At 52.4% G+C, this 26,337-nt stretch overlaps 1 protein-coding gene across 2 annotated transcripts; it reads right to left on the reverse strand.

The window, feature by feature from the left end:
• Positions 1–13,342: 13,342 nt before the first annotated feature.
• LOC142187892 (insulin-induced gene 2 protein) lies at positions 13,343–23,759 on the reverse strand. Of its 2 annotated transcripts, XM_075261705.1 has the most exons (7): positions 23,660–23,705; positions 14,852–14,911; positions 14,404–14,645; positions 14,203–14,327; positions 13,880–14,046; positions 13,711–13,810; positions 13,343–13,641 (listed from the first exon to the last, which is right to left on the reverse strand). In XM_075261705.1, the coding sequence occupies exons 3-7, from the start codon at positions 14,612–14,614 to the stop codon at positions 13,600–13,602; spliced, it is 645 nt and encodes a 214-aa protein (XP_075117806.1). In that variant the 5' UTR covers positions 14,615–14,645; positions 14,852–14,911; positions 23,660–23,705; the 3' UTR covers positions 13,343–13,599. The 2 variants fall into 2 exon arrangements, with proteins under 2 accessions (XP_075117806.1, XP_075117807.1); XM_075261706.1 differs by lacking the exon at positions 14,852–14,911 and having other exon boundaries at positions 23,660–23,759.
• Positions 23,760–26,337: the final 2,578 nt, after the last annotated feature.

The following is a 26,337-nucleotide window of genomic DNA, read 5'->3' on the forward strand; positions in this document are numbered from 1 at the left end:
GGGGGCGATTCCTCCTGGCAGTGGATGAAGGGTGGGGGGGGCGATTCCTCCTGGCAGTGGACGATGGGTGGGGGGGCGATTCCTCCTGGCAGTGGACGATGGGTGGGGGGGGGCGATTCCTCCTGGCAGTGGATGAAGGGTGTGGGGGGGATTCCTCCTGGCAGTGGACGATGGGTGGGGGGGCGATTCCTCCTGTCAGTGGATGAAGGGTGGGGGGGCGATTCCCACGCGCCCCCGACTTCTAGAATGTGACCTCAGGGCGGGTATACTGTCAGCATAGTAAGTGCGGCGCGGCGGTTCTTGCCCAGTGCAGGACCATCTGCTGTAACTCAGGGACTGTCCTCAGGCTGCGACTAGTAGAGGATTCTCTTATCTTATCTCTGCACTGACCATGTGACAGAAGATTGAGGCCACCTAGAGAAGGCGCCACCTGCTGGCAGAGATGGGTAGTGCTGCAGGCCATGAGGACGATGGGAGTTTTGCGCACAATGTCTCCATTCTTGTTGTATGGCGTCGGTAGCGCTAATTACAGCGTCACTAACGAGGCTCAGACAATGGCTCCTCTCATTTACTTTGCAGTCATTCATCCCACTGATGAAGCGCCCGGGGCCTCCTGCACTTGGCTTGTGCTGCCGTGAGGGGCGAGAGCTAATATTTGTGTTCATGTAGAATTGCAGCGCCTGAGATGTTGAGGACGCCGATCAGCCGCCAATCCTTCTCCTCGTCAGTGGGGGGGGGGGGAGGGGGGAGGCCCAACCTGCTGTAATGGAATGACAAAATGAATCACGGCGTCTGGCGGCATCGCTCACCGCGGGAAGGGCCACAAATGATGTGTGACGCGCCCGCTATTGATTACTCGTGGACTCCAAGTGTCGCCTTTAATGTTCAGTCTCTGCGGAGAAGCGGCAAGGACAGATGGCGCCTTAACTCTCCGCTCACAGACTTTAATGGTGAAATATTGATTTCTATCCAGCCAAGGCCTGACGCTCCGGCCACTCTCATTTGTTGGCTCGCACCGGACACGCACTCCGCCGGCCGTAATCAATCATTCCTGGCAGCCCAGGTGAACGCTCCAAAAGTGCCACCTTGAATCCCAAAGAGGGAGCGCAGGAGAGACAGCAGGGGAAGGAGCGAGAGGGGAGAGACAGCAGGGGAAGGAGCGAGAGACAGCAGGGGAAGGAGCGAGAGACAGCAGGGGAAGGAGCGAGAGGAGGAGAGACAGCAGGGGAAGGAGCGAGAGACAGCAGGGGAAGGAGCGATAGACAGCAGGGGAAGGAGCGAGAGGAGGAGAGACAGCAGGGGAAGGAGCGAGAGACAGCAGGGGAAGGAGCGAGAGACAGCAGGGGAAGGAGCGAGAGGAGGAGAGACAGCAGGGGAAGGAGCGAGAGACAGCAGGGGAAGGAGCGAGAGACAGCAGGGGAAGGAGCGAGAGACAGCAGGGGAAGGAGCGAGAGACAGCAGGGGAAGGAGCGAGAGGGGAGAGACAGCAGGGGAAGGAGCGAGAGGGGAGAGACAGCAGGGGAAGGAGCGAGAGACAGCAGGGGAAGGAGCGATAGACAGCAGGGGAAGGAGCGAGAGGAGGAGAGACAGCAGGGGAAGGAGCGAGAGACAGCAGGGGAAGGAGCGAGAGACAGCAGGGGAAGGAGCGAGAGACAGCAGGGGAAGGAGCGAGAGGGGAGAGACAGCAGGGGAAGGAGCGAGAGACAGCAGGGGAAGGAGCGAGAGACAGCAGGGGAAGGAGCGAGAGACAGCAGGGGAAGGAGCGAGAGGGGAGAGACAGCAGGGGAAGGAGCGAGAGGGGAGAGACAGCAGGGGAAGGAGCGAGAGGGGGAGAGAGACAGCAGGGGAAGGAGCGAGAGACAGCAGGGCAAGGAGCGAGAGGGGAGAGACAGCAGGGGAAGGAGCGAGAGACAGCAGGGGAAGGAGCGAGAGACAGCAGGGGAAGGAGCAAGAGGGGAGAGACAGCAGGGGAAGGAGCGAGAGGGGGAGAGAGACAGCAGGGGAAGGAGCGAGAGGGGAGAGAGACAGCAGGGGAAGGAGCGAGAGACAGGGGAGAGACAGCAGGGGAAGGAGCGAGAGACAGGGGAGAGACAGCAGGGGAAGGAGCGAGAGGAGGAGAGACAGCAGGGGAAGGAGCGAGAGGGGAGAGACAGCAGGGGAAGGAGCGAGAGACAGGGGAGAGACAGCAGGGGAAGGAGCGAGAGACAGGGGAGAGACAGCAGGGGAAGGAGCGAGAGACAGGGGAGAGACAGCAGGGGAAGGAGCGAGAGACAGGGGAGAGAGACAGCAGGGGAAGGAGCGAGAGACAGGGGAGAGAGACAGCAGGGGAAGGAGCGAGAGACAGCAGGGGAAGGAGCGAGAGACAGCAGGGGAAGGAGCGAGAGACAGCAGGGGAAGGAGCGAGAGACAGCAGGGGAAGGAGCAAGAGGGGAGAGACAGCAGGGGAAGGAGCGAGAGGGGGAGAGAGACAGCAGGGGAAGGAGCGAGAGGGGAGAGAGACAGCAGGGGAAGGAGCGAGAGACAGGGGAGAGACAGCAGGGGAAGGAGCGAGAGGGGAGAGACAGCAGGGGAAGGAGCGAGAGACAGGGGAGAGACAGCAGGGGAAGGAGCGAGAGACAGGGGAGAGACAGCAGGGGAAGGAGCGAGAGACAGCAGGGGAAGGAGCGAGAGACAGGGGAGAGAGACAGCAGGGGAAGGAGCGAGAGGGGAGAGAGACAGCAGGGGAAGGAGCGAGAGGGGAGAGACAGCAGGGGAAGGAGCGAGAGACAGGGGAGAGACAGCAGGGGAAGGAGCGAGAGACAGCAGGGGAAGGAGTGAGAGACAGGGGAGAGACAGCAGGGGAAGGAGCAAGAGACAGCAGGGGAAGGAGCGAGAGGGGGAGAGAGACAGCAGGGGAAGGAGCGAGAGGGGAGAGACAGCAGGGGAAGGAGCGAGAGGGGAGAGACAGCAGGGGAAGGAGCGAGAGACAGCAGGGGAAGGAGCGAGAGACAGCAGGGGAAGGAGCAAGAGACAGCAGGGGAAGGAGCGAGAGGGGGAGAGAGACAGCAGGGGAAGGAGCGAGAGGGGAGAGACAGCAGGGGAAGGAGCGAGAGGGGAGAGACAGCAGGGGAAGGAGCGAGAGACAGGGGAGAGACAGCAGGGGAAGGAGCGAGAGGAGGAGAGACAGCAGGGGAAGGAGCGAGAGGGGGAGAGAGACAGCAGGGGAAGGAGCGAGAGACAGGGGAGAGACAGCAGGGGAAGGAGCGAGAGACAGGGGAGAGACAGCAGGGGAAGGAGCGAGAGACAGGGGAGAGACAGCAGGGGAAGGAGCGAGAGGGGGAGAGAGACAGCAGGGGAAGGAGCGAGAGACAGGGGAGAGACAGCAGGGGAAGGAGCGAGAGACAGGGGAGAGACAGCAGGGGAAGGAGCGAGAGACAGGGGAGAGACAGCAGGGGAAGGAGCGAGAGACAGGGGAGAGACAGCAGGGGAAGGAGCGAGAGGAGGAGAGAGACAGCAGGGGAAGGAGCGAGAGACAGGGGAGAGACAGCAGGGGAAGGAGCGAGAGACAGGGGAGAGACAGCAGGGGAAGGAGCGAGAGACAGGGGAGAGACAGCAGGGGAAGGAGCGAGAGACAGGGGAGAGACAGCAGGGGAAGGAGCGAGAGGGGGAGAGAGACAGCAGGGGAAGGAGCGAGAGGGGGAGAGAGACAGCAGGGGAAGGAGCGAGAGACAGGGGAGAGACAGCAGGGGAAGGAGCGAGAGACAGGGGAGAGAGACAGCAGGGGAAGGAGCGAGAGACAGGGGAGAGAGACAGCAGGGGAAGGAGCGAGAGGGGAGAGAGACAGCAGGGGAAGGAGCGAGAGGGGAGAGAGACAGCAGGGGAAGGAGCGAGAGGGGGAGAGAGACAGCAGGGGAAGGAGCGAGAGGGGGAGAGAGACAGCAGGGGAAGGAGCGAGAGGGGAGAGAGCAGGGGAAGGAGCAAGAGACAGGGGAGAGACAGCAGGGGAAGGAGCGAGAGACAGGGGAGAGACAGCAGGGGAAGGAGCGAGAGACAGGGGAGAGACAGCAGGGGAAGGAGCGAGAGGGGGAGAGAGACAGCAGGGGAAGGAGCGAGAGACAGCAGGGGAAGGAGCGAGAGACAGCAGGGGAAGGAGTGAGAGACAGGGGAGAGACAGCAGGGGAAGGAGCGAGAGGGGGAGAGACAGCAGGGGAAGGAGCGAGAGGGGAGAGACAGCAGGGGAAGGAGCAAGAGACAGCAGGGGAAGGAGCGAGAGGGGAGAGACAGCAGGGGAAGGAGCAAGAGACAGCAGGGGAAGGAGCGAGAGGGGAGAGACAGCAGGGGAAGGAGCAAGAGACAGCAGGAGAAGGAGCGAGAGGGGGAGAGACAGCAGGGGAAGGAGCGAGAGGGGAGAGACAGCAGGGGAAGAAGTGAGAGCGAGGGGGAGAGACAGCAGGGGACGGGATAGAGAGAGAGCGGAAGAAGGATCAGATAGAAGACGGGACAAACCAACATAACCCAGAGGCAGAGGAGACAAGCAATAAAGCTCTTGGGGAAGCCGCAAAGTCTAGTGTGGAGGTGCGTACAGGATAATAGTATTAGGGCGGGGTCTGCACCCAGTAACACAGGAGACCCTGCAGTACGGTGTCCTGTGCGACCATGATGATGTGCCTTACAAAACTGCAGCTGCCATGTGGCACTGAGCGATACACACGTCTGCAACAAGAGAAACAACAGGAGATACAACGGAGATGCATCGGGAGATAAAACTGAAGATACAACGGGAGATACAACTGGAGATACAACTGGAGATGCAACTGGTATATACATATATGCAACAGATATAGACTTACTGTATTATACTGTGTTGGAGGAACTTACAGCTTCCGGACATTAGATGGCGATGTTCTTATTGTTATGTGCTGAACACAGTCTAATTGTAAGCTATGGAGACTTGTCTGTATCTCACCATGCTGCATCTATCTATGGTTAGTTCTTTTTTCAGTGTGTTCCTTGTGTAGCTGTATAGACATGCTGATGATGTTACCTCATGTTCTGAGAAGTAAACTGCAGATTAACCCATATAATCTAATCTCAAACTGTCTTCTGCGACTAAACTGTGCAACAATAAGAGACGCAGCAGGAGATACAACGGGAGATACAACCTAGGATACAACGGGAGATACAACCTAGGATACAACAGGAGATACAGCGGGAGATACAACCAGAGATACAGCGGGAGATACAACCAGAGATGCAGCGGGAGATACAACCAGAGATGCAGCGGGAGATACAACTGGGATGCAAAGGGAGATACAACAGGAGATACAACCAGAGATACAGCAGGAGATACAACCTAGGATACAACAGGAGATACAACCAGAGATGCAAAGGGAGATACAACGGGGAATACAATGGGAGATACAACCAAAGATACAATGGGAGATACAACAGGAGATGCAAAGGAAGATACAATGGGAGACACAATGGAATATACAACTGGAGATGCAACAGGAGAAACAACGGGAGATACAATAGGAAATACAACCGGAGATACAATGGGTAGATGCAGCGGGAGATACAACCGAAGATACAAAAGGAGATGCAAAGGAAGATACAATGGGAGATGCAATAAGAGATGCAACGGGAGATGCAACAGGAGACACAACGGGAGATACAACAGGAGATGCAAAGGAAGATACAACTGGAGATACAATGTAATATACAACTGGAGATGCAACAGGAGAAACAATGGGAGATACAACAGGTAATACAACGGGAGATACAACTGAAGATACAACCAGAGATGCAAAGGGAGACACAATGGGAGATGCAATAAGAGATGCAACAGCAGACAAAACGGGAGATACAACCAGAGATGCAGCGGGAGATACAACAAGGAGATACAACCGAACATACAACCGGAGATACAATGGGGGATACAACTGGAGATGCAATAAGAGATGCAACAGGAGACACAATGGGAGATACAACTGGAAATACAACAGGAGATACAACTGGAGATTTAATGGGAGATACAACCGAAGATGCAAAGGAAGATACAATGGGAGATACAACTGGAGACACAACTGGAGATACAATGGGGGATACAACTGGAGATGCAATAAGACATGCAACAGGAGACACAATGGGAGATACAACCAGAAATACAACAGGACATACAACCGGAGATGCAAAGAAAGATACAATGGGGGATACAACTGGAGATGCAACTGGAGATACAACCGGACATACAATGGGAGATGGAACCAGGGATACAACGGGAGATGCAACAGGAGACACAATGGGAGATACAACCGGAGATACAACAGGAGATGCAATAAGAGATGCAACAGGAGAAACAACGGGAGATACAACAGGAAATACAACTGGAGATACAATGGGTAGATGCAGCGGGAGATACAACCGAAGATACAAAAGGAGATGCAAAGAAAGATACAACGGGAGATACAATGGAATATACAACTGGAGATGCAACAGCAGAAACAATGGGAGATACAACAGGTAATACAACCAGAGATACAATGGGAGATACAACTGAAGATACAACCAGAGATTCAAAAGGAGATACAACCAGAGATGCAAAGGGAGATACAATGGGAGATGCAATAAGAGATGCAACAGCAGACAAAACGGGAGATACAACCAGAGATGCAGCGGGAGATACAACAAGGAGATACAACCGGAGATACAATGGGGGATACAACTGGAGATGCAATAAGAGATGCAACGGGAGATGCAACAGGAAACACAATGGGAAATACAACTGGAAATACAACAGGAGATACAACTGGAGATATAACGGGAGATACAACCGAAGATGCAAAGGAAGATACAATGGGAGATACAACTGAAGATACAATGAGGGATACAACTGGAGATGCAATAAGAGATGCAACAGGAGACAAAATGGGAGATACAACCGAAAATACAATGGGAGATGGAACCAGTGATACAACGGGAGATGCAGCGGGAGATACAACTGGAGATGCAACTGGTGATGCAATGGGAGATACAACAGGAGATAGGTGACCTTTACCCCGGCTCTGTCAGTCTGTGTCGCCATTCTACCATAACATTGGGGGCAGTGATGCAGGTGCCAAGACTAAACTCTAAAATACAACCCTCATGACAAAGGCTTCATTCACACCACTAGAAAAACAGGCTGGACCAGAGGCATAGCTAGCAAGGGAAGCAGAAAGGGCGGTTACCCACTGGCCCACCCTGGGGCTGCCATTAATGATTTACTTTTCACTAGATTTGTGTCTGCAGACACCGATCTAGTTAAAACTCATCCTGTCTTGTAAACGCTGCATTAACACTGCGGTCACACCACAGTATTTACACCATGTGCGGCCCGGCCTTAAAGGGGTTTTCCAGCCAATTTTTATTGATGATCTCACCTGAGAATAAATCATCAACAATAGATCTGTGCCCCGCTGATCAGCTGTATGACGAGCCATGGTGCCTCTATATATCACACGCTGCCTGTATATATCACACGCTGTCTGTATATATCACACGCTGCCTGTATATATCACACGCTGCCTGTATATATCACACGCTGCCTGTATATATCACACGCTGTCTGTATATATCACACGCTGTCTGTATATATCACACGCTGCCTCTATATATCACACGCTGCCTGTATATATCACACGCTGCCTGTATATATCACACGCTGCCTGTATATATCACACGCTGTCTGTATATATCACACGCTGCCTGTATATATCACACGCTGCCTGTATATATCACACGCTGCCTGTATATATCACACGCTGTCTGTATATATCACACGCTGCCTGTATATATCACACGCTGCCTGTATATATCATACGCTGTCTGTATATATCACACGCTGTCTGCATATATCACACGCTGCCTGTATATATCACACGCTGCCTGTATATATCATAATCTGCCTGTGTATATCACACGCTGCCTGTATATATCACACGCTGTCTGTATATATCATACTCTGCCTGTATATATCACACGCTGTCTGTATATATCACATGCTGCCTGTATATATCATACTCTGCCTGTGTATATCACACGCTGTCTGTGTATATCACACGCTGTCTGTGTATATCACACTCCTGCCTGTATATATCACACGCTGCCTGTATATATCACACGCTGCCTGTATATATCACACGCTGCCTGTATATATCACACTCTGCCTGTATATATCACACTCTGCCTGTGTATATCACACTCTGCCTGTATATATCACACTCTGCCTGTGTATATCACACTCCTGCCTGTATATATCACACTCCTGCCTGTATAGATCACACGCTTTCTGTATATATCACACGCTGCCTGTATATATCACACTCTGCCTGTGTATATCACACGCTGCCTGTGTATATCACACGCTGTCTGTATATATCACACGCTGTCTGTATATATCACACGCTGCCTGTATATATCACACGCTGTCTGTATATATCACACGCTGCCTGTATATATCACACGCTGTCTGTATATATCACACGCTGCCTGTATATATCACACGCTGCCTGTATATATCACACAGTGCCTGTATATATCACATGCTGCCTGTATATATCACACGCTGTCTGTATATATCACACGCTGCCTGTATATATCACACGCTGTCTGTATATATCATATTCTGCCTGTATATATCACATGCTTTCTGTATATATCACACGCTGCCTGTATATATCACACACTGTCTGTAAATATCGCATACTACCTGTATATATCATACGCTGTCTGTATATATCACACGCTGTCTGTATATATCACACGCTGCCTGTATATATCACACGCTGCCTGTATATATCACACGCTGCCTGTATATATCATACTCTGCCTGTGTATATCACACTCTGCCTGTATATATCATACTCTGCCTGTGTATATCACACAATGCCTGTATGTATCACACGCTGTCTGTATATATCATATTCTGCCTGTATATATCACACGCTGCCTGTATATATCACACAATGCCTGTATGTATCACACGCTGTCTGTATAGATCACATGCTGTCCATATACACTCACCGGCCACTTTATTAGGTACACCTGTCCAACTGCTCGTTAACACTTAATTTCTAATCAGCCAATCACATGGCGGCAACTCAGTGCATTTCGGCATGTAGACATGGTCAAGACAATCTCCTGCAGTTCAAACCGAGCATCAGTATGGGGGGGAAGAAAGGTGATTTGAGTGCCTTTGAACGTGGCATGGTTGTTGGTGCCAGAAGGGCTGGTCTGAGGATTTCAGAAACTGCTGATCTACTGGGATTTTCACGCACAACCATCTCTAGGGTTTACAGAGAATGGTCCGAAAAAGAAAAAACATCCAGTGAGCGGCAGTTCTGTGGGGGGCGGAAATGCGTTGTTGATGCCAGAGGTCAGAGGAGAATGGCCAGACTGGTTCCAGCTGATAGAAAGGCAACAGTGACTCAAATAGCCACCCGTTACAGCCAAGGTAGCCAGAAGAGCATCTCTGAACGCCGCACAGTACGTCCAACTTTGAGGCTACAGATGGGCTACAGCAGCAGAAGACCACACCGGGTGCCACTCCTTTCAGCTAAGAACAGGAAACTGAGGCTACAATTTGTACAAGCTCATCGAAATTGGACAATTGAAGATTGGAAAAACGTTGCCTGGTCTGATGAGTCTCGATTTCTGCTGCGACATTCGGATGGTAGGGTCAGAATTTGGCGTCAACAACATGAAAGCATGGATCCATCCTGCCTTGTATCGGTAACGGTTCAGGCTGGTGGTGGTGGTGTCATGGTGTGGGGAATATTTTCTTGGCACTCTTTGGGCCCCTTGGTACCAATTGAGCATGGTTGCAACGCCAAAGCCTACCTGAGTATTGTTGCTGACCATGTCCATCCCTTTATGACCACAATGTACCCAACATCTGATGGCTACTTTCAGCAGGATAATGCAATGCCATGTCATAAAGCTGGAATCATCTCAGACTGGTTTCTTGAACATGACAATGAGTTCACTGTACTCCAATGGCCTCCACAGTCACCAGATCTCAATCCAATAGAGGAGCATCTTTGGGATGTGGTGGAACGGGAGATTCGCATCATGGATGTGCAGCCGACAAATCTGCGACTGCAACTGTGTGATGCCATCATGTCAATATGGAGCAAAATCTCTGAGGAATGCTTCCAGCACCTTGTTGTATCTATGCCACGAAGAATTGAGGCAGTTCTGAAGGCAAAAGGGGGTCCAACCCGTTACTAGCATGGTGGACCTAATAAAGTGGCCGGTGAGGTGGGACGGGAACCTACCTAATAACAGCGCAGGAGAGGTGGGACGGGAACTGCGACAACGAAGGCAGTGAAAAAAAATCGGAAAAAGGAATTGGCGGCCGGAAACAGAGAACCTCCCATTTATAAGAATGGTGGATTTAACATTCGACTAATTTGGGACTGTGAAGTATGTGACTGAGACAAGGACAGATGTACAGGCATGGTTAGCTAGGGATTACCTTTATTTAGGGGGGAATGTCACTCACCAGCTCTTTGGGGTCTATCTGGTCGGGATCCCTGGCAGCTTGCGATATGTGGGAGCTTTTTCCCATAGGAATGCATTGACCAGCGTTGATTGGCCGAATGCCCGTACACTGGACAATCAACGCTGGTCAATGCATTCCTATGCCTCGGAACTACTAAGGAATAGCTGAGCGTGTTAGTACTACTAAGGAATAGCTGAGCGTGTTAGTACTACTAAGGAATAGCTGAGCGTGTTAGTACTACTAAGGAATAGCTGAGCGTGTTAGTACTACTAAGGAATAGCTGAGCGTGTTAGTACTACTAAGGAATAGCTGAGCGTGTTAGTACTACTAAGGAATAGCTGAGCGTGTTAGTACTACTAAGGAATAGCTGAGCGTGTTAGTACTACTAAGGAATAGCTGAGCGTGTTAGTACTACTAAGGAATAGCTGAGCTGAGCGTGTTAGTACTACTAAGGAATAGCTGAGCTGAGCGTGTTAGTACTACTAAGGAATAGCTGAGCTGAGCGTGTTAGTACTACTAAGGAATAGCCATGATGAGTGTGCAGTGTGGGAGATTATCCTATTCACTACACAGCATGTACCCCACGCTCCGTAGTCATTAATCCCCCCTCCCCCCCGGTGTCCGCTTACCTGCAGCTCTTTGCTCTTGGTCCACGGTCCCGGTTTCAGAGCGCCCTGCCCCCCTCTCCCCGACTATTATTATAGTGAAGGTGGGGCTTAGGAGAGTGTGGGCAGGTACTGGGCGGGGAGACTCCCCGCCCACACTCTCCTAAGCCCCGCCTTCTCATAATACTAGACGGGAGAGGGGCAGGGCTTAGGAGAGTGTGGGCGGGGAGTCTCCCCGCCCAGTACCTGCCCACACTCTCCTTAGCCCCGCCTTCACTATAATAATAGTCGGGGAGAGGGGGGCAGGGCGCTCTGAAACCGGGACCATGAATCAAAGTGGTCCAAGAGCAAAGAGCTGCAGGTAAGCGGACACTGGTGGGGGGAAGGGGTTAATCACTACACAGCGTGGGGTACATGCTGTGTAGTGAATAGGATAGTCGTTACAATCCCAGCTCTGCTTAATCAACAAACAGTAGTGTCCGATACTACAAACTCAGCTCGACTATACCAATAAACTGAGCGTGCAGTGTCCGATGTAGGTGAGCTGAGTGTGTAGGAGATGTAGATATAGGAGAGCTGGCAGATATGTAGCAGACTAACACACTCAGCTCTGCTAACATCGGCCAGCTCTGCTACATCTCTGGTGTATCTGCACTACACCCAACCAACCCTCCATCTACTCCTCCTGTCACACACATCTCGTGTGTAGCAGAGCTCAGCGCACACTCAGCTCTACTACATCTCTACAACAGAGTGTAGAGATGTAGCAGAGCTGTGTGTGTGCTGAGCTATGTTTACACCAGAGATGTGTGTGACAGGAGGAATAGCCAAGCTGAGCGCATGGCTGGCTCTGCTTCATTTCGCCATAGGACAGCATTCGGCCAATCAACACTGGTTCTGCCGGAGGAGGCGGAGTCTAAAATAGGACCAGAATGGAAACTGCTGTGGACGGCTCTTAGACTCCGCCTCCTCAGGCAGAACCAGCGTTGATTGGCTGAATGCTGTACACTGGCCAATCAACGCTGGTCAATGCATTCCTATGGGAAAAAGTCATCTCCGGCATATCACAAGCTGCCAGGGATCCCGACATAATGCAGGTATTGATGCCCCCAGACATGCGCCCCCTGAGTGTGTATAGTGTGTAGTTGTTAGGCTGTGATAGTGGGGTAATAGAGGGGCTTTGGGGTGTTAGATGCCCCCAGACATGCGCCCCCTGCTGGCCCAGTTACATTGCAGAGGTGTTGCATCATTTGCTGGGGTGTCATAGTGGACTTGGTGACTCTCCTGAGGTGAATGGTGGGATCCCCTGGAGTGAAGCATTGTCTCCCATAGACTATAATGGGGCTCCAGATTCCTTCTAATAGTCACATATTCAGATGATATCCGGAACGAACATCAAACATGTCGCTGCTCCCTCATCTCTATTAGAGACCGACTGAGGTGATTGTAATATGAAATACCTTTTCAGGACACATACAGTTAATGATCTGCTCCGTAGTATAGCGGACGTGGGTTGGATCAGTGCGGGGATTTCTAGGCGGAGCAGACGGCGGCCACCATGGGCTGTTCGGCCTCTACCACGGGCTGTTCGGCCTCTACCACGGGCTGTTCGGCCTCTACCACGGCTGTTCGGCCTCTACCACGGCTGTTCGGCCTCTACCACGGCTGTTCGGCCTCTACCACGGGCTGTTCGGCCTCTACCACGGGCTGTTCGGCCTCTACCACGGCTGTTCGGCCTCTACCACGGCTGTTCGGCCTCTACCACGGCTGTTCGGCCTCTACCACGGGCTGTTCGGCCACTACCACGGGTGTTCAGGTGACTATTTAGGCCGGTTTGTGTTTCTTTAGCGTCAGGCTAGGAGTAAGGGGCCGTACTAAGCTCTGAAATGCGTCAGCCAGACACGTTTTCCTCATGAGTGATATAACGGAATCTTATAGGGATCGTCCGACGTCCCAAGAATTGTACAATAGACGCTAAGCTTTACTTCTGGGGTTGCTGCTGGATCTTGGATTTTTGGCCCCATACCTGGGGGTGAGAGGGTATTATATCCGGGCATCTCCCATCTCATATGAAGCAATTCCATGCGGCGGACATTTCCAGTTCTTATTCTGGACACATGAGCTGACACTTCTGACTTTTTGGGGCGGGGGTAGATCACATGATCCTGGCGGCGTTGCACTACACACAGGGGAGCAGCAGGTAACAAATAGCAGATGTTTTATTAGCAGTGATTGGATGATTACGGAGCTCTGGATGTCGCCATTCAGTCCATGTAATGATGGCGACAATATGGACGATACATCAGGACACCACCGCACAGTTCAGAGTACTCGCCCATGGGGGGAGGGGTGACATGCACATTGTCCAGGGGTCACAACCCTAATGTTAGGTAAGCTCCCAGGGTTAATCTGACAGAAGTGGCAATCACAGATTGCAGTAAGTGGCGGTGTCCAGCAGTCCTCGCCAGTTCCTCAGTCCCGGTGGGACTTGTCAGTCAGTGATTTCCGCTCATACTGAAATGACAGAAAACAGAGAATAAGAGAGAGGCAAGAAGATGGCGACATGCGCAGGACAGTACCCACCATCTCCAGCTGACGGCCAATGTTCCCCATGGTGATTCCACCGGCAAAGAATATACAGGGCAACCACGAGCGCACGTAGAGGAAGTCCGGGGAGGTGTATCTGGCGAGACAAAATGGCGTCAAACAAGCTGGGGTCAGGCAGGACACACACAAGACAAGCGGCACTTACTGGTAGACTCCATTATACACCAGCAGCTGCGACACCAGCGTGGCAAAGAAGGCAATGCCGATGCCCAGACCCAGGCCACTCCGAGAGCGATCAAAGGTCCACCACAAGCCGATGGACAAGGCAGCCAGCGTGAGGGACAGCTGCGTGTTATTGGCAAAGTCCACCTTCTGATGGGGGGGGGGGGGGGGAGTCAAGGACAAAAGACAGTTACCCACAGCTATCCCCTGCAACGTAGGAACAGAATGCTGCAGGCAAGTGAATACTGACACCGTGGCCTTGTAATAATGTAACGTCTATAGTGGTTGTCACAGTAGGAAGGATACAGCGCTGGCGTGGTTTATACCCACAAACACGGCCACACAGCGCATGACGCTCGACCACTCCCTCTTGAACTTGTGCGGCTCTCCAAGGTGGCGATCAATGCACGGATACAGGAGACCAATGGCAGCTGTGGAGGGAAACACAAAGGTGACCATGCAAACCCCTGGATGATGTGGGCGCATGGGCTGCTGGGCACGACCTACCTGCAGCTGTGCCACAGCAGAGCGGCACCCACCAGGCCGAGGAGAAGAGGCTGGAGAGGACGTCCGGGGGGAAGAGCGTCACATTCCTCTGCACCTGCAGGAGATTCAGGACCAGGGCCAGGAAGACCCCAATCAGGAAGAGGAGCAGCCCTCGAAAAAGGAGGTTCATCCTGCTGTGACCGGGGCCCCGGACATCCTGTATGTCACCCATCACCTGCAGGGGCCCCGGGGAACCACCACTCCTACACGCAGAGGGGAGAAGCGCGGTCACATAACTAGATATATATATATATATATATTAGCAGATGACACACATTCATTTTTAGATTGTGAAGTGGCCCCCCAAAAAATAGGTTGGTTGCTATGTAAACCTGGAGTAAACCTGTGTGTATGTGACCTTGTGTAACAGTGTCATCCACAACGCCCCGTCCCTTTAAAACTGACTTACAGCAGTGAAGAATAATGGTTGAGTTGTTATGGAAACCTAAGCGACATATTCTGCCATATTCTGAAAACCAAAGGAAAGAGATTGTCACTGTACGCACCGCTCTGCTACATCTCTACATACACACAGCACACACCGCTCTGCTACATCTCTACATACACACAGCACACACCGCTCTGCTACATCTCTACATACACACAGCACACACCGCTCTGCTACATCTCTACATACACACAGCACACACCGCTCTGCTACATCTCTACATACACACAGCACACACCGCTCTGCTACATCTCTACATACACACAGCACGCACCGCTCTGCTACATCTCTACATACACACAGCACGCACCGCTCTGCTACATCTCTACATACACACAGCACACACCGCTCTGCTACATCTCTACAGTCAGCTCTACTACAGACACACAGCACACACCGCTCTGCTACATCTCTACATACACACAGCACACACCGCTCTGCTACATCTCTACATACACACAGCACACACCGCTCTGCTACATCTCTACATACACACAGCACACACCGCTCTGCTACATCTCTACATACACACAGCACACACCGCTCTGCTACATCTCTACATACACACAGCACACACCGCTCTGCTACATCTCTACATACACACAGCACACACCGCTCTGCTACATCTCTACATACACACAGCACGCACCGCTCTGCTACATCTCTACATACACACAGCACACACCGCTCTGCTACATCTCTACATACACACAGCACACACCGCTCTGCTACATCTCTACATACACACAGCACACACCGCTCTGCTACATCTCTACAGTCAGCCCTACTACATACACACAGCACACACCGCTCTGCTACATCTCTACATACACACAGCACACACCGCTCTGCTACATCTCTACATACACACAGCACACACCGCTCTGCTACATCTCTACATACACACAGCACGCACCGCTCTGCTACATCTCTACATACACACTGTACGCACCGCTCTGCTACATCTCCACATACACACAGCACACACCGCTCTACTACATACACACAGCACGCACCGCTCTGCTACATCTCTACAGTCAGCTCTACTACATACACACAGCACGCACCACTCTGCTACATCTCTACATACACACAGCACACACCGCTCTGCTACATCTCTACATACACACAGCACACACCGCTCTGCTACATCTCTACAGTCAGCTCTACTACATACACACAGCACACACCGCTCTGCTACATCTCTACATACACACAGCACACACCGCTCTGCTACATCTCTACAGTCAGCTCTACTACATACACACAGCACGCACCGCTCTGCTACATCTCTACATACACACAGCACACACCGCTCTGCTACATCTCTACAGTCAGCTCTACTACATACACACAGCACGCACCGCTCTGCTACATCTCTACATACACACAGCACACACCGCTCTGCTACATCTCTACATACACACAGCACGCACCGCTCTGCTACATCTCTACAGTCAGCTCTACTACATACACACAGCACACACCGCTCTGCTACATCTCTACAGTCAGCTCTACTACATACACACAGCACACACCGCTCTGCTACATCTCTACATACACACAGCACACACCGCTCTGCTACATCTCTACAGTCAGCTCTACTACATACACACAGCACGCACCGCTCTGCTACATCTCTACATACACACAGCACACACCGCTCTGCTACATCTCTACAGTCAGCTCTACTACATACACACAGCACACACCGCTCTGCTACATCTCTACATACACACAGCACACACCGCTCTGCTACATCTCTACATACACACAGCACGCACCGCTCTGCTACATCTCTACATACACACAGCACGCACCGCTCTGCTACATCTCTACATACACACAGCACACACCGCTCTGCTACATCTCTACATACACACAGCACACACCGCTCTGCTACATCTCTACAGTCAGCTCTACTACATACACACAGCACACACCGCTCTGCTACATCTCTACATACACACAGCACACACCGCTCTGCTACATCTCTACATACACACAGCACGCACCGCTCTGCTACATCTCTACATACACACAGCACACACCGCTCTGCTACATCTCTACATACACACAGCACGCACCGCTCTGCTACATCTCTACATACACACAGCACACACCGCTCTGCTACATCTCTACAGTCAGCTCTACTACATACACACAGCACGCACCGCTCTGCTACATCTCTACATACACACAGCACACACCGCTCTGCTACATCTCTACAGTCAGCTCTACTACATACACACAGCACGCACCGCTCTGCTACATCTCTACATACACACAGCACACACCGCTCTGCTACATCTCTACAGTCAGCTCTACTACATACACACAGCACGCACCGCTCTGCTACATCTCTACATACACACAGCACACACCGCTCTGCTACATCTCTACATACACACAGCACACACCGCTCTGCTACATCTCTACATACACACAGCACGCACCGCTCTGCTACATCTCTACATACACACAGCACACACCGCTCTGCTACATCTCTACATACACACAGCACGCACCGCTCTGCTACATCTCTACATACACACAGCACACACCGCTCTGCTACATCTCTACATACACACAGCACACACCGCTCTGCTACATCTCTACAGTCAGCTCTACTACATACACACAGCACACACCGCTCTGCTACATCTCTACATACACACAGCACACACCGCTCTGCTACATCTCTACATACACACAGCACGCACCGCTCTGCTACATCTCTACATACACACAGCACACACCGCTCTGCTACATCTCTACATACACACAGCACACACCGCTCTGCTACATCTCTACATACACACAGCACACACCGCTCTGCTACATCTCTACATACACACAGCACACACCGCTCTGCTACATCTCTACATACACACAGCACACACCGCTCTGCTACATCTCTACATACACACAGCATGCACCGCTCTGCTACATCTCTACATACACACAGCACACACCGCTCTGCTACATCTCTACATACACACAGCACGCACCGCTCAGCTACATCTCTACATACACACAGCACACACCGCTCTGCTACATCTCTACATACACACAGCACGCACCGCTCTGCTACATCTCTACATACACACAGCACACACCGCTCTGCTACATCTCTACATACACACAGCACACACCGCTCTGCTACATCTCTACATACACACAGCATGCACCGCTCTGCTACATCTCTACATACACACAGCACACACCGCTCTGCTACATCTCTACATACACACAGCACACACCGCTCAGCTACATCTCTACATACACACAGCACACACCGCTCTGCTACATCTCTACATACACACAGCACACACCGCTCTGCTACATCTCTACATACACACAGCACACACCGCTCTGCTACATCTCTACAGTCAGCTCTACTACATACACACAGCACGCACCGCTCTGCTACATCTCTACATACACACAGCACACACCGCTCTGCTACATCTCTACATACACACAGCACACACCGCTCTGCTACATCTCTACAGTCAGCTCTACTACATACACACAGCACACACCGCTCTGCTACATCTCTACATACACACAGCACACACCGCTCTGCTACATCTCTACATACACACAGCACGCACCGCTCTGCTACATCTCTACATACACACAGCACGCACCGCTCTGCTACATCTCTACAGTCAGCTCTACTACATACACACAGCACACACCGCTCTGCTACATCTCTACATACACACAGCACACACCGCTCTGCTACATCTCTACATACACATAGCACACACCGCTCTGCTACATCTCTACATACACACAGCACACACCGCTCTGCTACATCTCTACATACACACAGCACACACCGCTCTGCTACATCTCTACATACACACAGCACACACCGCTCTGCTACATCTCTACATACACACAGCACGCACCGCTCTGCTACATCTCTACATACACACAGCACGCACCGCTCTGCTACATCTCTACAGTCAGCTCTACTACATACACACAGCACACACCGCTCTGCTACATCTCTACATACACACAGCACACACCGCTCTGCTACATCTCTACATACACATAGCACACACCGCTCTGCTACATCTCTACATACACACAGCACACACCGCTCTGCTACATCTCTACATACACACAGCACACACCGCTCTGCTACATCTCTACATACACACAGCATGCACCGCTCTGCTACATCTCTACATACACACAGCACACACCGCTCTGCTACATCTCTACATACACACAGCACACACCGCTCAGCTACATCTCTACATACACACAGCACACACCGCTCTGCTACATCTCTACATACACACAGCACACACCGCTCTGCTACATCTCTACATACACACAGCACACACCGCTCTGCTACATCTCTACAGTCAGCTCTACTACATACACACAGCACGCACCGCTCTGCTACATCTCTACAGTCAGCTCTACTACATACACACAGCACGCACCGCTCTGCTACATCTCTACAGTCAGCTCTACTACATACACACAGCACGCACCGCTCTGCTACATCTCTACATACACACAGCATACACCGCTCTGCTACATCTCTACAGTCAGCTCTACTACATACACACAGCACGCACCGCTCTGCTACATCTCTACAGTCAGCTCTACTACATACACACAGCACACACCGCTCTGCTACATCTCTACATACACACAGCACGCACCGCTCTGCTACATCTCTACAGTCAGCTCTACTACATACACACAGCACACACCGCTCTGCTACATCTCTACATACACACAGCACGCACCGCTCTGCTACATCTCTACATACACACAGCACACACCGCTCTGCTACATCTCTACAGTCAGCTCTACTACATACACACAGCACACACCGCTCTGCTACATCTCTACATACACACAGCACACACCGCTCTGCTACATCTCTACATACACACAGCACGCACCGCTCTGCTACATCTCTACATACACACAGCACGCACCGCTCTGCTACATCTCTACATACACACAGCACGCACCGCTCTGCTACATCTCTACATACACACAGCACACACCGCTCTGCTACATCTCTACATACACACAGCACACACCGCTCTGCTACATCTCTACAGTCAGCCCTACTACATACACACAGCACGCACCGCTCTGCTACATCTCTACAGTCAGCTCTACTACATACACACAGCACACACCGCTCTGCTACATCTCTACATACACACAGCACACACCGCTCTGCTACATCTCTACATACACATAGCACACACCGCTCTGCTACATCTCTACATACACACAGCACACACCGCTCTGCTACATCTCTACATACACACAGCACACACCGCTCTGCTACATCTCTACATACACACAGCACACACCGCTCTGCTACATCTCTACATACACACAGCACGCACCGCTCTGCTACATCTCTACATACACACAGCACGCACCGCTCTGCTACATCTCTACATACACACAGCACGCACCGCTCTGCTACATCTCTACATACACACAGCACGCACCGCTCTGCTACATCTCTACAGTCAGCTCTACTACATACACACAGCACACACCGCTCTGCTACATCTCTACATACACACAGCACACACCGCTCTGCTACATCTCTACATACACATAGCACACACCGCTCTGCTACATCTCTACATACACACAGCACACACCGCTCTGCTACATCTCTACATACACACAGCACACACCGCTCTGCTACATCTCTACATACACACAGCATGCACCGCTCTGCTACATCTCTACATACACACAGCACACACCGCTCTGCTACATCTCTACATACACACAGCACACACCGCTCAGCTACATCTCTACATACACACAGCACACACCGCTCTGCTACATCTCTACATACACACAGCACACACCGCTCTGCTACATCTCTACATACACACAGCACACACCGCTCTGCTACATCTCTACAGTCAGCTCTACTACATACACACAGCACGCACCGCTCTGCTACATCTCTACAGTCAGCTCTACTACATACACACAGCACGCACCGCTCTGCTACATCTCTACAGTCAGCTCTACTACATACACACAGCACGCACCGCTCTGCTACATCTCTACATACACACAGCATACACCGCTCTGCTACATCTCTACAGTCAGCTCTACTACATACACACAGCACGCACCGCTCTGCTACATCTCTACAGTCAGCTCTACTACATACACACAGCACACACCGCTCTGCTACATCTCTACATACACACAGCACGCACCGCTCTGCTACATCTCTACATACACACAGCACACACCGCTCTGCTACATCTCTACAGTCAGCTCTACTACATACACACAGCACACACCGCTCTGCTACATCTCTACATACACACAGCACACACCGCTCTGCTACATCTCTACATACACACAGCACGCACCGCTCTGCTACATCTCTACATACACACAGCACGCACCGCTCTGCTACATCTCTACATACACACAGCACGCACCGCTCTGCTACATCTCTACATACACACAGCACACACCGCTCTGCTACATCTCTACATACACACAGCACACACCGCTCTGCTACATCTCTACAGTCAGCCCTACTACATACACACAGCACGCACCGCTCTGCTACATCTCTACAGTCAGCTCTACTACATACACACAGCACACACAGCTCTGCTACATCTCTACATACACACAGCACGCACCGCTCTGCTACATCTCTACATACACACAGCACACACCGCTCTGCTACATCTCTACATACACACAGCACACACCGCTCTGCTACATCTCTACAGTCAGCTCTACTACATACACACAGCACACACCGCTCTGCTACATCTCTACATACACACAGCACACACCGCTCTGCTACATCTCTACAGTCAGCTCTACTACATACACACAGCACACACCGCTCTGCTACATCTCTACATACACACAGCACACACCGCTCTGCTACATCTCTACATACACACAGCACACACCGCTCTGCTACATCTCTACATACACACAGCACACACCGCTCTGCTACATCTCTACATACACACAGCACGCACCGCTCTGCTACATCTCTACATACACACAGCACACACCGCTCTGCTACATCTGTGCATACACACAGCACACACCGCTCTGCTACATCTCTACAGTCAGCTCTACTACATACACACAGCACGCACCGCTCTGCTACATCTCTACATACACACAGCACACACCGCTCTGCTACATCTGTGCATACACACAGCACACACCGCTCTGCTACATCTCTACAGTCAGCTCTACTACATACACACAGCACGCACCGCTCTGCTACATCTCTACATACACACAGCACACACCGCTCTGCTACATCTCTACATACACACAGCACACACCGCTCTGCTACATCTGTGCATACACACAGCACACACCGCTCTGCTACATCTCTACATACACACAGCACACACCGCTCTGCTACATCTCTACATACACACAGCACACACCGCTCTGCTACATCTCTACATACACACAGCACGCACCGCTCTGCTACATCTCTACATACACACAGCACACACCGCTCTGCTACATCTCTACATACACACAGCACACACCGCTCTGCTACATCTCTACATACACACAGCACACACCGCTCTGCTACATCTCTACATACACACAGCACACACCGCTCTGCTACATCTGTGCATACACACAGCACACACCGCTCTGCTACATCTCTACATACACACAGCACACACCGCTCTGCTACATCTCTACATACACACAGCACACACCGCTCTGCTACATCTCTACATACACACAGCACACACCGCTCTGCTACATCTCTACATACACACAGCACACACCGCTCTGCTACATCTCTACATACACACAGCACGCACCGCTCTGCTACATCTCTACATACACACAGCACGCACCGCTCTGCTACATCTCTACATACACACAGCACGCACCGCTCTGCTACATCTCTACATACACACAGCACACACCGCTCTGCTACATCTCTACATACACACAGCACACACCGCTCTGCTACATCTCTACATACACACAGCACGCACCGCTCTGCTACATCTCTACATACACACAGCACGCACCGCTCTGCTACATCTCTACATACACACAGCACACACCGCTCTGCTACATCTCTACATACACACAGCACGCACCGCTCTGCTACATCTCTACAGTCAGCTCTACTACATACACACAGCACGCACCGCTCTGCTATAAGTTATATAGAGGAGGAGGGGTGTTATATTGGGGACACTGCCGTTATATAGAGGAGGAGGGTGTTATATAGAGGAGGAGGGTGTTATATAGGGGACACTGGTGTTATATAGAGGAGGAGGGTGTTATATAGAGGACACTGGTGTTATATAGAGGAGGAGGGTGTTATATAGGGGACACTGGTGTTATATAGAGGAGGAGGAGTGTTATATAGAGGAGGAGGGTGTTATATAGGGGACACTGGTGTTATATAGAGGAGGAGGGTGTTATATAGGGGACACTGGTGTTATATAGAGGAGGAGGGTGTTATATAGAGGAGGAGGGTGTTATATAGGGGACACTGGTGTTATATAGAGGAGGAGGGTGTTATATAGAGGACACTGGTGTTATATAGAGGAGGAGGGTGTTATATAGAGGAGGAGGGTGTTATATAGGGGACACTGGTGTTATATAGAGGAGGAGGGTGTTATATAGAGGAGGAGGGTGTTATATAGGGGACACTGGTGTTATATAGGGGGCCCCATTGTGACATTCAGAGGCCGTTCAGTCTCTTACCTCTCCCTGTGTCTGTATCAATCACCCGGAAGTTGTCTTCTCTTCTTTCTTCTTGTGTTTCAGGCCTCGCTCTGATTGTAGCTCCGCCTTTTCATGATATTCTATTGTGATTGGTAGTCTGGGGTCTCGTGACACTGACATCACTTACTAGAGGTAGAGCCTTCTGTCTCGTCATGTCTGATACTGAGGCGCCATTTTGAAGCCTCCGGCAGATGGCTGTGAGCAGCGGGCAGTGGCGGCCGATTCTCTGGGCCCTCCTTAGACAATGACCAAGGCTGCCACTGGAAATAGGAACACAGAGAGACAAATGGCAGCAGGTTATACTGACTCCTCATCTCATAGTATAGACAGGGGGAGAAGAAAGTGGATGGAAGAGTCTCTGAACAATGTATGAGAACCAGGAGGGGCAGGGAGAAGTCTATGGAGGAGGAGCAGGGAGAAGTCTATGGAGGAGGAGCAGGGAGAAGTCTATGGAGGAGGAGCAGGGAGAAGTCTATGGTGTTGAAGGACATCTAGGAGGGATAAGGGAAGGCTACAGAGGAAGGTTCGCTACCGAGGGACAGGGGGAAGATGGCCGCCTCTGTCGGTCCTTGTATGATGTCCTTACTGTGGCCGCCTGTGTCCGTCCTTGTATGATGTCCTTACCTTGGCCGTGTCTTCTCCATCAGTCCTCGCCTCTTGCTGGTCCTGGTGTTTCCTGATACGAGGAGACCCTGGGACTAATATCTGTGTATGTCCCTGAGTATCTGCTTAGCCTTGAGGCCTACGAGTATCACAGACCTGAGCTGTAGCGCCGTCTGCCCCGTCCACCACTTGGCTGTAGCGCCGTCTGCCCCGTCCACCACTTGGCTGTAGCGCCGTCTGCCCCGTCCACCACCCGGCTGTAGCGCCGTCTGCCCCGTCCACCACTTGGCTGTAGCGCCGTCTGCCCCGTCCACCACCCGGCTGCAGCGCCGTCTGCCCCGTCCACCACCCGGCTGTAGCGCCGTCTGCCCCGTCCACCACCCGGCTGCAGCGCCGTCTGCCCCGTCCACCACCCGGCTGTAGCGCCGTCTGCCCCGTCCACCACCCGGCTGCAGCGCCGTCTGCCCCGTCCACCACCTGGCTGCAGCGCTGTCTGCCCCGTTCACCACCCGGCTGCAGCGCCGTCTGCCCCGTCCACCACCTGGCTGTAGCGCCGTCTGCCCCGTCCACCACTTGGATGTAGCGCCGTCTGCCCCGTCCACCACCCGGCTGCAGCGCCGTCTGCCCCGTCCACCACCCGGCTGTAGCGCCGTCTGCCCCGTCCACCACCCGGCTGCAGCGCCGTCTGCCCCGTCCACCACCTGGCTGCAGCGCCGTCTGCCCCGTCCACCACTCGGCTGTAGCGCTGTCTGCCCCGTTCACCACCCGGCTGCAGCGCCGTCTGCCCCGTCCACCACCTGGCTGCAGCGCCGTCTGCCCCGTCCACCACCTGGCTGCAGCGCCGTCTGCCCCGTCCACCACTCGGCTGTAGCGCTGTCTGCCCCGTTCACCACCCGGCTGCAGCGCCGTCTGCCCCGTCCACCACCTGGCTGTAGCGCCGTCTGCCCCGTCCACCACCTGGCTGTAGCGCCGTCTGCCCCGTCCACCACCCGGCTGTAGCGCCGTCTGCCCCGTCCACCACTTGGCTGTAGCGCCGTCTGCCCCGTCCACCACTTGGCTGCAGCGCCGTCTGCCCCGTCCACCACTTGGCTGTAGCGCCGTCTGCCCCGTCCACCACCCGGCTGCAGCTTGCGCCCCCTTCTCTCATGCTGAGCTTCTCATGGGGTTTTGGTTGGTGCAGCAATGAATGAGGGGGCGGGTGGAGGTGTGACATGGGCCCGGTCAGGGGCCCCGCACTGCACAGTATGGTCGGTGCCAGGTCTCATGTAGGGTGCAGGTCCATAGACCAGATCTGAGCACATCCATCAGATAATGTCCTAGCCGCCGCCGCCATCATTGCTGGAGCTCGCTGAGATGTTTATGCACAAGTCAGTAAGATAATAAAAGTGCGGCCGGTAATCTGGCGAGTGAGTTATGTGCGCTGTGCACGGCTCGCAACGCGAACTTACTGCAGGATCTGTAGCACTTGTCATGGCTGAGCCTCTCCCGGCACTGAGAAGGTGACAGCTCGGCGCGCTGCTAAATGAACTCATTACTGAGGGAAGCGGAGTCGTTCCTCTGCTTGTCACCGTCTGCCGCCATCCGTTTTACTGACGCTCTCTGCTCCAGCACTTCCTCGCGGAAGAATCATTTTTTGCTCTGGAGGGTTAAGAAAATAGAAGGAGAAGGTCACGAGAGGAGACGCCTGGAAGATTCTTCATGAATATTTGTGTCTATGCTGAAGACTTCACAAGATCCTTAGCGGGAGACGAACTTACTCACATTCACAATCATTCACAGGAGGGAAGATGGTGCGGCAGCGATGGCGCCAGGAGTGACACGAATTACCATAGGACTATACCGCAGCGCCATAGATTGTAAGCTCTGCAGGCAGCGGACCACCACCCATCTCTCCAGGGTCACTGACCACCAAGTGGCTGAGAACAGAAAAAAATCCCACCGCGGCGAGGCTGAAGAAGAGCTCGAGCTCCCGTGGCGGATTCTCCTCCAGGCTTCTGATTGTGACAATCCCCGAGACTCCTCCCCCAGAGCTGCGATCCCCGAGACTCCTCCCC

The sequence above is a fragment of the Leptodactylus fuscus genome, unplaced genomic scaffold (genome assembly GCF_031893055.1).
Source record: "Leptodactylus fuscus isolate aLepFus1 unplaced genomic scaffold, aLepFus1.hap2 HAP2_SCAFFOLD_298, whole genome shotgun sequence".
Taxonomy (NCBI): Eukaryota; Metazoa; Chordata; class Amphibia; order Anura; family Leptodactylidae; genus Leptodactylus; species Leptodactylus fuscus.

Coding starts and splice junctions, on each gene's coding strand:
- LOC142187892 (XM_075261706.1), bottom strand. CDS start 14,614: ATGGGTGACATACAGGATGTCCGGGGCCCCGGTCACAGCAGGATGAAC. Junction 13,811..13,879: donor GTGTATAATGGAGTCTACCA/GTAAGTGCCGCT, acceptor TTGTCTCGCCAG/ATACACCTCCCCGGACTTCC. Junction 13,642..13,710: donor TTGGCCGTCAGCTGGAGATG/GTGGGTACTGTC, acceptor CTGTCATTTCAG/TATGAGCGGAAATCACTGAC.